The 14,711-nt window shown below is 47.1% G+C and overlaps 1 protein-coding gene across 4 annotated transcripts in view; it reads right to left on the bottom strand.

The window, feature by feature from the left end:
- Positions 1-14,711, bottom strand: part of glb1 (galactosidase, beta 1) — a 137,853-nt gene that overhangs the window by 88,753 nt on the left and 34,389 nt on the right. For all 4 annotated transcript variants that reach the window (XM_085989179.1, XM_085989177.1, XM_085989175.1 and 1 more), the window contains exon 10: positions 7,599-7,711. In XM_085989179.1, the coding sequence (XP_085845305.1) occupies positions 7,599-7,711 (113 nt within the window). The remainder of the gene's footprint in view (positions 1-7,598; positions 7,712-14,711) is intronic.

Here is a 14,711-nt window from a genome sequence, read left to right as displayed (position 1 = left end):
GACATTTTCTGGAATTGTTGCATTGAAGAGCAGCCCTGATGGTGATGCTTATCCTAACACGTCGCACATCGAATATGAAACATAGTGGATATTCCAGGCTACGAGTGAAAAGAGCCTCAGAGGAAGCAAGCAGTCCGCAGAAAGCATTCGACAGGAACGCTGTTGGATTCCTCCGCCATCGCTGCTTGTTTTCAAGTCTCTGCAGCATACTCGCTAGACACAAGAGCCTCATCCTCTTCCTCGGAGAAACTGCCTCCGGTTTTCAAGCTGTTTCCGGCAGAAGCTGTAAAGTGACTGGGGCAATGGAACGCTGGTGGCTGCAGTCAAGTAGATAAGAGAACTGCTGGAAATACTCAGCAGGTCAGGCAGCATCTGTGGAGAGAGAGAAAGAGAGTGAACGGTTCAGGTCGATGACCCTTCGTCAGAACTGACAAAGGGTCATCGACCTGAAACGTTAACTCTTTCTCTCTCCACAGATGCTGCCTGACCTGCTGAGTATTTCCAGCATTTTCTGTTTTTATTTCAGATTTCCAGTATCCGCAGTATTTTGCTTTTGTATTAGATAAGAGAACTTGTGCTTATCGCCAGGTGTGGCTGGGATGCGAGCAGCTTGCGAGCACTTTAAAGCATGAGGAGAGATAAACAGGATTCTAGCCACATCATGCCAGCTGGCTGTCCTTGTTTTTTATTTCGCCAAACAAAACTAACTTTGGTTTAAGAGTTTGATGCTTTTTGTTCTCCGATTTCCACCCCCAGATTTCCCCCTTCCTTTCCTGTTGCCACCTTCTCGTACAGTTGTACAGTCCCACTGATGCGGTTAGCCCTCCAGCATCCATCTGAAGTGGCCGCTTTTCAGGTGCGCATCCCCGACGGCGAGTGCCGGAAGGCTATTTGACTGCAGGGGAATCACAGCCGAAACCGGCCCTGTCCTCACCGACATCCGCAAGTGGACTTTCCAGCAGGGATCGCTGGACAGCAATCAGAAGCAGGAACCCCGACGGCTTTCCCTTCCTAAGCCCAGAGGTACCGCCATTGACTGACATCAACTCACTCAGCAAAGACTGCGGCTCGCAGCTGCGACCTTCTGGTCCACTTGTCTCCGTAGCACACAAGGTGGTACATTTACATGAAGCTACTGTGCTTATTTCACACCGAGAGCCTAGTGTTGGTAAGGTAGACCAGTGACAGCAGCATTTTAGTGTGTACACCTCAGGAAGAGGTAGGCTGTGAGTTCCCTATCTTGGCTGGGTTGTGAGAGGGAGGCCAGATATGTAGAATGGAGGCGAGGCTGGAAGGTCAAACGCTCTGAATACCAGCCCCTAGCAGACAGTTGTAGGTAAAGACCTGCAAGGACATTGGGGAGCAGCATGTGATGCACATGCCCAGAGAACCACAGAAAATGGGGGGGGGGGGGGGGAAGACAAAAAAACAAATGAAACAGAAAACCTTCATACTGTCCGTCTGCTGCTGTTGGCACTATTTTATATAAATTTGCAGAGATCACCAACAGGTGGAATAAGTTATTTTTTTAAAGCAACATTTTATTTCATTTCAGCACAGTGTGTAACACAGCTAAGATACAAACCCTACATAGGGCATGAGATTAACAGAACTCCCGACATCAGGAAAATACTGGTCATGATCACATTACTGTGTGAGAAAATAACAACAGAGAATGCTGGAAAAACTCAGCAGGTCAGGCAACATCCATGGAGAGAAATTTGAGTTGACGTTTCGGGTTGAAACCCTTCTTCAAAACTGGAAAGAAAATAAAAAGATCGAAGGCAAAGCTGCGATCGAACAAAAGGAGACAATAAAAGGTATTAGAAGCCAGATAAGATGGTAATGGGCCCGTGGAGACAAAAGGCAGCCGAGATTAGGTGTGAAGTGTACTGGCAGGATAAGGACAACTGCCAGGTGAGAGAAACAAAAGGAAAGGAGGGGGTGAGGGGGGGGGGGGGAAAAGGAGGACCCAAAACAAAGGGGTGGAAAAAATTAATAGAGGCCGAGGTTATGATCTGAAATTGTTGAACTCGATATTGAGTCCGGAAGGCTGCAGAGTGCCTAATCGGAAGATGAGGTGCTGTTCCTCGAGTTTACGTTGAGCTTCCGTGGAACAATACAAGAGGCCAAGGACGGTGAGGTCCGAGTGGGAATGGAGCGGTGAATTAAAATGACAGGCGACCGGAAGCTCGGGGTCACCCTTACGGACTGAACGGAGGTGTTCCGCAAAGCGGTCACCCAATCTGCGTTTGGTCTCCCCAATGTAGAGGAGACCGCACCGTGAGCAGCGAATACAGTATACTAGATTGCAAGAAGTACAAGTAAATTGCTGTTTCACCTGGAAGGGGTGTTTGGGGCCCTGGACAGTGGGAAGGGGGGAGGTATAGGGGCAGGTGTTACATCTCCTGCGCTTGCACGGGAAGGTGCCAGGCGAAGGGGAAGGGCTGTTGGGGGTGATAGAGGAGTGGACTAGTGTGTCTCGGAGGGAGCGGTCCCTACGGAATGCTGAAAGGGGAGGGGAAGATGCGTTTGGTGGTGGGATCACTTTGGAGGTAGCGGAAATGGCGGAGGATGATCCATTGAATGTGGAGGCTGGTGGGGTGAAAGGTGAGGACAAGGGGAACCCTATCGTGGTTCCGGGAGGGAGGGGCAGGGGTGAGGGCAGAAGTGCGTGAGATAGAACGGACACGGTTGAGGGCCGTGTCGACCACAGTAGAGGGGAATCCTCGGTTGCGGAAAAAGGAAGACATGTCGGAAGCACTGGTGTGGAAGGTGGCATCGTCGGAGCAGATACGGCGGAGGCGGAGAAACTGGGAGAATGGAATAGAGTCCTTACAGGAAGCGGGGTGGGAGGAAGTGTAGTCCAGGTAGCTGTGGGAGTCAGTGGGCTTGTAGTGAATATTGGTCGATAACCTATCCCCAGAGATGGAGACGGAGAAGTCGAGGAAGGGAAGGGAGGAGTCAGAGATGGACCATGTGAAGGTGAGGGAAGGGTGGAAATTGGAGGCAAAGTGAATGAAATTGTCTAGTACGGGGCGAGAGCAGGAAATGGCACCGATACAGTCATCAATGTATCGGAAAAAGAGGTGAGGGAGGGGACCCGAGTAGGACTGGAACAAAGATTGTTCCACATAGCCCACGAAAAGGCAGGCATAGCTGTTTGTGGGATCTTGTTGCGCGGAAATTGGCTGCCGCGTTTCCTACATTACAACAGTGACTCCACTTCAAAAGTACTTCATTGGCTGTGAAGTACGTTGGGACGTTCTGAGGTGGTGAAAGGCGCTGTTTTGTAATTCTTGCTCTCTATTATGTTGCACATCTTATTTCCAGTTGTAAGTACTGGGCTTAGAGGAGACAGCAGGATAGGGGCTTGGACAAGTGTGGATTAATTAAGGAAAGCCAGCATGGATTTGTTAAAGGCAAATCGTGTTTAAATAACTTGATCGAGTTTTTTGATAAGGTAACAGTGAGGGTTCGTGAGGGCAATGCGGTTGATGTGGTGTACACGGTTGAGAAAGCGGTTAAAAAAGCATTCGGGATCCTGGGCTTCATAAATAGAGGCATAAAGTACAAAAGCAAGGAAGTTATGATGAACCTTTATAAAACACTGGTTCGGCCTCAACTGGAGTACTGTGTCTTTAGGAAGGATGTGAAGGCCTTAGAGAGGGTGCAGAAAAGATTTACGAGAATGGTTCCAGGGATGAGGGACTTCAGTTATGTGGATAGACTGGAGAAGCAGGGGTTGTTCTCCTTAGAGCAGAGAAGATTGAGAGGAGATTTGATAGAGGGGCTCAAAATCATGATGGGTCGAGACAGAGTAGAGCGAAACTGTTCCCATTGGCGGAAGGATCGAGAACCAAAGGACACAGATTTAAGGTGATTGGCAAAAGAACCAAAGACGACATGAGGAAAAACTTTTTACGCAGTGAGTGGTTAGGATCTGGAATGCACTGCCTGAAAGGGTGATAGAGGCAGATTCAATTGTGGCTTTCAAAAAGGAATTTGATAAGTATCTGAAGGAAAAATTTTTGCAGGGCTGCAGGGAGAGAGCGGGGGGAGTGGGACCAGCTGAAGGGCTCTTGCAGAGAGCTGGCACAGGCTCGACGGGCCGAAAGGCCACCTTCTGCGCTGTAACCATTCTATGATTCAATAATGGGCCCATCACCATCGAGAGATCACTGAGCAAATCACTTCGATGCAGGTCTGCACTCTGAAGTAGTGCGAGAATAATGCAATCTTCCCCCATCCCACACGACGCAACGAGCACTCCTTCTGGCCAGTTACCTGTTCTTTTATGAGGCACTGTCAAAGTACATCAAGCACAAATTCAAGATAATCGCAAAACAAATTGAAAGGAAGGCTAAGAAAAATGTTCTTACACAGAATTCTGTGCCACAAACTATTGTCGAAGCAGATTGCATACTTTTAAAAAGAATTTAGATAGTTTTTAAGAAAGAGGAATATTTACGGGTAGGGGGATCAGCAGGAGCGTGGAATTAGACGAGGTGACTCATGGGTAAAACACTGACCGATTTAACGGGTGGAATGGCCGGTTTCTGCGCTGGAATATTCCATGATTTTATTCTATCAATTAGCTTCCTCAAAATAGAACTGGATAAATATCCGGTTAAGAAAAGAACAAGCCTACATCTATATAGCAACTTTCACATCCCCAGGACGTCCCAAAGCACTTCACAGTCAACTAATTACTTTGAGGTACGGTCACTTGTTTTATTAACAAATGCAACAGCCAATTTATGGACAGCAAAGTCCCACAAACAGCAACCAGGCGAATGACCAGCTAATAACAACAGAAAATGCTGGAAATACTCAGCAGGCCAGGCAGCATCCGTGGAGAGAGAAACAGAGTTAACGTTTCAGGTCTGGGACCAGCTAATCTCGTTTGGTGGGATGGGCTGCGAGAGGACTATTGGCGACGGCTCTGGCAGAATTCAAATAATGCCAAGGGATCTTTTTTTAATGTCTCATCTGAAAGACAGCACCTCCAGCAATGCAGCACCCCCTCAGTACGGCATTGAAAAGTCATCTTAGATGAAGTGCTCAAGTCCTGGCATGAGGCGAAAGTTCTACCACTGAGCCAAGCTGACACTTTGGTTCGGATACAATTGAAGATGATGAGGATAAGCATCAAAGGATAATCAGATGTTCCATGAACAGGTTCTCATGTTACTAAAATGAAGGAAACATCACCAGTGTAAAGCAATGGAACATGGTTGAACAGTTGAGATGTGGTGACGGATACATATTCTGGAGTTTGCTTAACATGAGGTCAAAGAGAAATTTCATAGAACCTCAACAAATTGAACGAACAGGATATAATTTCACACAGAAACCAGGTTCATGGGACTTGGCAAGGAAGAGTCAATCAATCCAAATTGAGGGCGCCAAACCCCCGACCTCTACCATCTAGAAGGACAAGGGCAGCAGGCACTTGGGAACACCACCACCTCCAAGTTCCCCTCCAAGCCACACGCCATCCTGATTTAGAAATATATCATGGCTGGGACAAAATCCTGGAACTCCCTCCCTAACAGCACTGTGGGAGTACCTTCACCACACGGACTGCAGCGGTTCAAGAAGGTGGCTCATCACCACCTTCTCGAGGGCAATTAGGGCTGGGCAATAAACGCCCACATCCCGTGAATGAATAAAAAAAGTAACAACTTTAAAATATCTTATATTAGTGAAATCAATTGCAATTATTTTCCAGGCTAGGACAAATTGTACATGGACTCCATTCTCGTGTTCCTATAATCAAATATCTTGTGTATATTCCACTTTTCACTTATTTGCCCATATCCGTGCAAACTTTCCTATACACACACACACAAATACTTCCACACCACAAGAAAGTATCCAAGATCATTTAAATTCTTTTGACTTGTCTCGTTTCATTCATTCTCTTTCGAACCCTCCAATTTCTCCTCAGTGTGGCTTTGTTTATCTTCTGTTTCTCAATCTTTCTCTGCTATTTCTGTCTTGCTTATTTAACCCCTGCAGATACGTGTTTGCCTTGCTCACCCTGCAGCCATCTGCTGCAACACTCACCGTTTTAACCCTCTCCCACCGTCTGCTGCGACTCTTACTGTTTTAACCCTCTCTCACCATCTGCTGTGACACTCACCGTTTTAACCCTCTCTCACCATCTGCTGTGACACTCACCGTTTTAACCCTCTCTCACCATCTGCTGTGACACTCACCGTTTTAACCCTCTCCCACCATCTGCTGCGACTCTTACTGTTTTAACCCTCTCTCACCATCTGCTGCGACTCTTACTGTTTTAACCCTCTCTCACCATCTGCTGTGACACTCACCGTTTTAACCCTCTCTCACCATCTGCTGTGACACTCACCGTTTTAACCCTCTCTCACCATCTGCTGCGACACTTATCCTTCCAACAGCCTCCAGCCAATAAAGATTTAACACAGATTTGTTTGAAAGATTTTTAGCTCCATACATGTTCCACACTACACTATGGAGCTAGACAATGTGATGGTACGCACCGCGTGTATAGAGACTTACTCCGTGTCCACTTGGCCAACCAGTGTGCTAAGACCTCATTAAGGCCCCAGTTATTTCAATTGGGGGGCCTCCCGATAATGGCATTGGTAGGAGGGAGAGAATGCTGCTCCTGGTGACTCTGCCCTTTATATTCCGCTGCTCTTGCCTCTTGGCTTTTCAGCCTTTAATGGGTGACTCTAGCAGGGGACCCAGGCACACTGCAGCTGAATTTTCTTCTTTTTTTTTTAAAAAACGGTATCATTGTTGCAGCAGCCATTAGCCCTCCACCTGCACCACTCAAAACCAAAAATAACAATAGGGCAGCAATGGGCATCAACTCGAGGCCTAAAATGTGGTCCTGGAGCATCAGTACCAGAACTGCAGTGAGGTCAGCCATTCAAACAGCACACTGTCGGCTTCCTCCAATCCGCACCCCCCACCGATGCACCCAGCACATCGTGTGCAGTGCGCAAAGACTACGACTAAATATTTAAATGAGCCAACATTATGTTGTGCCAAGTCAGCTCAGTTTGGCTGCAGGTGCGTGCAGTGTCTGAGCCGGCTCCGTCCAGGCATCGGGGTGTGGGGGGGGGGGGGGGGGTGTGTGTGTGTGTAATAAAGGGAGTTTGGCAGTTTGGCCGCATTGGTGCTACAGACGAGAGAACAAATACAGAACTTAATGGAAGGCGTGCAATCAAAATTTTGCAGTACAAGGGCAGATGGAAAATAACTGAATTGAGTCAGTGTGGCCTCCTACAAAGCAAATCCCTCCCCCAATACAATGTGGTTGATGCACTCAGAAGCCAACTATTAACGGCTGTGACCACTGGATTTGTGCGGGACGACGACATGCAATAAGAACGTAAGAAACAGGAGCAGGAGTCGGCCATTCGGCCTCTCGAGCCTGCTCCGCCATTCAATGAGATCATGGCTGATCTTCTACCTCAACTCCACCTTCCCGCACTATCCCCATATCCCTTGATTCCCTTAATACCCAAAAAGGGGAGTGGAGAATGCGGGCAATCACGTTGGGAATGAAGCATCTTCAATTTCGGCATTACCGTGCACCTTACCTTTCCAATAACTTCCCTGATGCTGAAGTATTTGTCGGTTGGGTCTCCTGCTTCTGACAGAGGGGCATCATAGTCATAGCTCGTTGGCTGTGGCCAATATGGAGAGTTTGCTCCTATAGCAATAATAAAAAAAAGTGTTCAAAAACGAGTAGCAAAATCTCCCACGCTGCTGCTCCTGGTGAGTCAATGGATCCAATACTTAGAAGAACAGTAACATTATAACGCGTAAAGCCCAAAGCCCTGGATCTTAATCTACCAGTTTCTGGGCGGTCCTGGAGTGTTAAAGGGGATGAAAAGGCCAGCTGCCAAGTGTCCAGCTCAAAAATGACTGCCTTGGATATTTTCCTCTGCCCTCGCTGGAGGTGGATTTTTACAGCTGCTCTATCCAACTCCCGCTGCATGCAAATGACGACGGCTGGGGTTTGCTTCAGGGCCCCCGTTCCTCTCCTCTACTGCCAGCAGGAACAGCTCTGCACACCAGGCATTGGGGCCTGTTTCTGGCAGGCTGACAGCGTCCCACAGTTAAAAGCCAGAAGGGAATTGGGAGACACCTATGTATAAATATTTAAGAATGCCCATATTAATTAATTTTTGTAAATGAAATTTGAAGTTTTTTCCAAAGATTTTATAAGTGTCTTACTATTTCATTAGCAATGCCTGCTCATTCGCAAGGCGTAGGCAGAGGAGAAGGAGATCATTCGGCCCATCGTGCCTGGGTTGACATCCAGCAGCAATACTTGCACCCAGTGGGTGTATATGGGTTGCAGGAGCCCATAAAACCCTCCCGCCCTGTAGGACTAACCACCCGATCGGCTGGTCTAATGATGTTTATGACCACGGTAGGAGCATTCACATGCTGTCTGTGTGACAGAGCTGTGTGACATGCTGACCGAGCCTGTCAGACTGTTAAATCAGCCTGCGAAACCCTTCCACTACTTCTCACTGTTCTCCAAGCGATCATTGTTATGCTGCAGTGCTACCAGAAACAAGGCAGCGAGAGTCAACTTGCATTAAAAAAAAGCAGGCAACCAGACCCCTTCAGCGAGTGACTCATTCCACTGAACCTCAACAGGTAACTGCAGCCGACCCCGGTTCAAAACGGCAGCAGACCCGGGTGAGGCGGCGGCGGCGGCGGCAGAGGAGCGAGTTTAAAAGCGGCAGCAGCAGACCAGGTAGGCCCCACAGCGGCGGCGGACCTGGGTGAGGTGGCGGCGGCAGAGGAGCGAGTTTAAAAGCGGCAGCAGACCAAGTAGGCCCCACAGCGGCGGCGGACCTGGGTGAGGCTTACCAATCGCCAATCTCAGAGATCAGAGCGGGAGGGAGAGAAGTAAAAAGTAATCGAAGTGTGATGTCACCAGAAAGCAGGTAAGTGATTGGTTGGTGAGTATCTCTCTTTCTCCTTTTTTCCAAACTTAAACTCTGTGGTTTATAGTTTCTAAGCTCTCTGTGGTGTAGCGGGGACTGTTAGTAAAAAAAAAAAGGGCCCTTGAAAATATCATTTAAGTATAGTGTAATTGGTGGCATTGATTTGAATTAATTTAAATTGAATTAATTTAAGGGTAAGGCATGGCAGGAGAGCACGGCCCCGTGGAATGCTCCTCCTGCGCTATGTGGGCAATCAGGGACACTTCCTTTGTCCCTGACGACCATGTGTACAGGAAGTGTATCCAGCTGCAGCTACTGACAGACCGCATTGCGGCGCTGGAGCTGCGAATGGATACATAGTGGAGCATTCGCGAGGCTGAGGACATTGTGGATATCACGTTTAAACAGTTGGTCACACCACAGGTAAAGGTTGCACAGGCAGAAAGGGAATGGGTGACCACCAGGCAGAGTAGTAGGTGCAGGCAGGTAGTGCAGGGGTCCCCTGTGGCCATCCCCCGCTCAAACAGATATACCACTTTGGATACTGATGGGGGGGATGGATTACCAGGGGAAGGCAGCAGCAGCCAACTTCCTGGCACCAAGGGTGGTTCTGCTGCACAGGGCGGGAGGAAAAAGAGGGGTAGAGCTATAGTAATAGGGGATTCTATTGTAAGGGGAATAGATAGGCGTTTCTGCGGCCGCAAACGAGACTCCAGGATGGTGTGTTGCCTCCCTGGTGCAAGGGTCAAGGATGTCTCAGAGCGGCTGCAGACATTTTGGAAGGGGAGGGTGAACAGCCAGTTGTCGTGGTGCATATAGGTACCAATGATATAGGTAAAAACCGGGATGAGGGCCTAAAAGCTGAATATAGGGAGTTAGGAGGTAAATTAAAAAATAGGACCTCAAAGGTAGTAATCTCAAGATTGCTACCAGTGCCACGTGCTAATCAGAGTAGAAATAGAAGGATATTTCAGATGAATACGTGGCTAGAGGAATGGTGCAAGGGGGAAGGATTCAAATTCCTGGGACATTGGAACCGGTTCTGGGAGAGGTGGGACCAGTACAAAATGGACGGTTTGCACCTGGGCAGGGCCGGGACCGATGTCCTAGGGGGAGTGTTTGCTAGTGCTCTGGGGGAGGGTTTAAACTAAAATGGCAGGGGGTTGGGAACCTGAGCGGGGAGACAGAGGAAAGAGAAACGAGGATAAAAGCAAAAGACAGGAAGGAGAAAACCAAAAGTGGCAGACAGAGAAATCAAGGGTTTAAATCAAACATGGCCACAGCAAATAATAATTCTAAAAGATCTAAGAGCATTAAAAAAAACAAGCCTGAAGGCTTTGTGTCTTAATGCGAGGAGCATTCGTAATAAGGTGGATGAAATAGCTGCGCAAATAGAGGTAAACGAATATGATATGATTGGGATTACGGAAACATGGCTCCAGGGTGGCCAAGGCTGGGAACTCAACATCCAGGGGTATTCAATATTCAGGAACGATAGGCAAAAAGGAAAAGGAGGTGGGGTAGCATTGCTGGTTAAAGAGGGGATTAACACAATTGTAAGGAAGGATATTAGCTCTGATGATGTGGAATCTGTATGGGTAGAACTGAGAAATACCAAGGGGCAGAAAATGTTAGTGGGAGTGGTATATAGACCTCCAAACAGTAATGCGGAGGTCGGGGATGGCATTAAAAGGGAAATTAGAGAAGCATGCAATAATGGCACAGCAGTTATCATGGGTGACTTTAATCTACATATAGATTGGGCTAACCAAATTAGTAACAATACTGTGGAGGAGGAATTCCTGGAGTCTATACGGGATGGTTTCCTGGACCAATATGTCGAGGAACCAACTAGAGATCAGTCCATCTTAGAGTGGGTATTATGCAATGAGAAAGGATTAATTAGCAATCTTGTTGTGCGAGGCACCTTGGGTCGGAGCGATCATAATATGATAGAATTCTTCATTAAGATGGAGAGTGAAGTAGTTGACTCAGAGACTAGGGTCCTGAATTTAAATAAAGGAAACTACGATGGTATGAGGTGCAAGTTGGGTAGGATTGATTGAGGAATGTCACTCAAAGGGTTGACGGTGGATAGGCAATGGCAAACATTCAAAGATCGCATGGATGAACTACAGAATTTGTTCATCCCAGTTTGGCATAAAACTAAAACAAAAAAGGTGACTCAACCGTGGCTAACAAGGGAAATTAGGGATAGCATAAGATCCAAGGAGAGGACATATAAATTGGCCAGAAAAAGCAGTAAACCTGAGGATTGGGAGCAGTTTAGGATTCAACAAAGGAGGACAAAGGGATTAATTAAGAGGAGGAAAATAGAGTATGAGAGTAAGCTTTCAGGGAACATAAAAACTGACTGTAAAAGCTTTTATAGATATGTGAAGAGAAAAAGATTGGTGAAGTCAAGCGTAGGTCCCTTGCAGTCAGAATCAGGGGAATTTATAATGGGGAACAAAGAAATGGCAGACCAATTAAATACATACTTTGGTTCTGTCTTCACAAAGGAGGACACAAATAACCTCCCAGAGATGTTGGGGAACATAGGGTCTAATGAAAGGGAGGAACTGATAGAAATCAGTATTTGTAGGGAAATGGTGTTAGGGAAATTGATGGGATTGAAGGCCGATAAATCCCAGGGCCTGATAATCTACATCCTAGGGTACTTAAGGAAGTGGCCCTAGAAATAGTAGATGCATTGCTGGTCATCTTCCAAAATTCGATAGACTCTGGAACAGTACCCATGGATTGGCGGGTAGCTAATGTTACCCCACTATTCAAAAAAGGTGGTAGAGAGAAAATGGGGAATTACAGACCGGTAAGCCTGACATCGGTAGTGGGGAAAATGCTAGAGTCCATTATAAAAGATGTAATAGCAGAGCACTTGGAAAACAGTGACTGGATCGGACAAAGTCAACATGGATTTACAAAAGGTAAATCATGCTTGACTAATCTACTGGAATTTTTTTGAGGATGTAACTGGTAAAATAGAAAAGGGAGAACCAGTGGATGTGGTGTATTTGGACTTTTAAAAGGCTTTTGATAAGGTCCCGCATAAGAGATTAGTGTGCAAAGTTAAGGCACATGGGATTGGGGGCAAGGTATTGACTTGGCTACAGAACTGGTTGGCCGACAGAAAGCAAAGAGTTGGAATAAACGGCTCTTTTTCCGAGTGGCAGGCAGTGACTAGTGGGGCACCGCAGGGATCGGTCCCAGGACCCCAGCTATTCACAATTTATGAATGATCTGGACGAGGGAACTAGATGTAATACCTCCAAGTTTGCAGACGACACAAAGCTGGGTGGGCATGTGTGCTGTGAGGAGGATGCCGAGAAACTCCAGTATGATTTGGACAGGTTGGGTAATTGGGCAGAAGCATGGCAGATGCAATATAACGTGGATAAATGCGAGGTTATCCACTTTGGTGGCAAAAACAGAAAGGCAGATTATCTGAATGGCAATAGATTGGGAGAAGGGGAAGTGCAACGAGACCTGGGTGTCCTTGTGCACCAGTCGCTGAAGGTAAGCATGCAGGTGCAGCAGGCGGTTAAGGCGGCAAATGGTATGTTGGCCTTCGTAGCAAGAGGGTTTGAGTACAGGAACAAGGATGTCTTGCTGCAGTTGTACAGGGCCTTGGTGAGACCACATCTTGAGTACTGTGTGCAGTTTTGGTCGCCTTATCTGAGGAAGGATGTTCTTGCCATGGAGGGAGTGCAGCGAAGATTCACCAGACTGATACCTGGGATGGCAGGAATGACGTATGAGAGATTGGGTCGATTGGGCTTGTACTCACTGGAGTTTAGAAGATTGAGAGGGGATCTCATTGAAACTTATAAAATTCTGACAGGACTAGACAGACTAGATGCAGGAAGGATGTTCCCGATGGCGGGGGAGTCCAGAACCAGGGGTCACAGTCTAAGGATAAGGGGTAAGCCATTTAGGACAGAAATGAGGAAGAATTTCTTCACCCAGAGAGTGGTGAACCTGTGGAATTCTCTACCACAAAAGGCAGTAGAGGCCAATTCATCAAATATGTTCAAAAAGGAGTTGGATATATTTCTTAAGGCTAAAGGGGATCAAGGGGTATGGGGAGAAAGCAGGGACAGGGTACTGAGTTTGGATGATCAGCCATGATCTCATTGAATGGTGGAACAGGCTCTAGGGGCCGAATGGCCTACTTCTGCTCCTATCTTCTATGTTTCTATATAATTGGTGGCAACTACCCAGCCTAATAAGTTACACTGATGACAGTGAGGAAGAAAGCTATAGATTGCAGGAAGCGATCAATGGACTGGTCAGGTGGGCAGAAAAGTGGCAAATGGAATTCAATCCGGAGACGTGTGAGGTAATACATTTGCAGAGGGCTAACAAGGCAAGGGAATACACAATAAATGGTAGGATACTGAAGTGTAGAGGAACAGAGGGACCTTGGAGTGCAGGTCCACAGATCCCTGAAGGTAGCAGGACAGGCAGATAAGGTGGTTAAGAAGGCAAAAGGGATGCTTTACTTTATTAGCCGAGGCATAGAATATAAGAGCAGGGAGGTTATGCTTGAACTGTATAAAACACTAGTTAGGCCGCAGCTAAAATACTGCGTGCAGTTCTGGTCACCACACAGGAAAGATGTAATTGCACTAGAGAGGGTACAGAGGAGATTTACGAGGATATTGCCAGGACTGGAGAATTTTAGCTATGAGGACTGGATAGGCTGGGGTTGTTTTCTTTGGAACAGAGGAGGTGGAGGGGAGACTTAATTAAGGTGTACAAAATTAAGAGGGGCCTAGATAGTGTGGATAGGAAGGACTTATTTCCATTAGCAGAGAGGCCAATAACCAGGGAGCATAGATTTAAACTAATTGGTAGAAGGGTTAGAGGGTAGTTGAGGAGAATTTTTTTCACCCAGAGGGTGGTGGGGGTCTGGAACTCACTGCCTGAAAAGGGTGGTAGAGGCAGAAACCCTCATCACATTTAAAAAGTACTTGGATATGCGCTTGAAGTGCCGTAACATACAAGGCTACGGACCAAGAGCTGGAAAGTGGGATTAGGCTGGATACCTCTCTTACAGCCAGCACAGACACGATGGGTCGAATGGACATATACCCCCAGGTCTCTCTGTTCCTGCACCCCTTTAGAATTGTACCCTTTAGTTTATACATGCCATTCAATGTTTTGAAAGGGAATGATGTAGATACAGAAGGGGCTATTGACAAGTAGCTCAGGGAAGAGGAGATCAGTGCAGTGCAGGGCTGGCCTGATTAGTCTGGCACTGAAAGCTTCTGAAATGGCTGACCGAATTGCACAAGGCTTAAGCACCCAACACTTGAAGAGGGCTGATGTGATGCAAGGCGGAGAGCTTGCAGGTTGACTCCAAGCACCATGGAGCTGTACAAAGTGGCGGCAAACAGCACACCACACCTTGTTAGGGATTTCAGAGTCCAGGGAGACCTGGATAGTACTTGGGGGGGAAAAAGCTTGCCTAAAGTGGTTAGCTGCTCCAGTCAGTCCCATGCTGTCCAGTGACAGTCGAGCGGTGGTTAAATGTGGAATGGGTTGCTGTTTTGAGCCTTTGATGTCTGCCAGTTTTTGAAAAGAAGCACCTGGCCAATATTTATCCCTCAATCAACATAACAAAAAGCAGATGATCTGGTCATTATCACATTGTTGTTTGTGGGAGCTGGCTGTGCACATATTAGCTGCTGCGTTTCCTACATAACAACGGTGACTACACTCCAA

The sequence above is a fragment of the Somniosus microcephalus genome, chromosome 5 (genome assembly GCF_052327205.1).
Source record: "Somniosus microcephalus isolate GS21.2 chromosome 5, FLI_Smic_1.0, whole genome shotgun sequence".
Classification (NCBI taxonomy): domain Eukaryota; kingdom Metazoa; phylum Chordata; class Chondrichthyes; order Squaliformes; family Somniosidae; genus Somniosus; species Somniosus microcephalus.
This window is presented reverse-complemented; position numbering and strand designations above follow the sequence as displayed.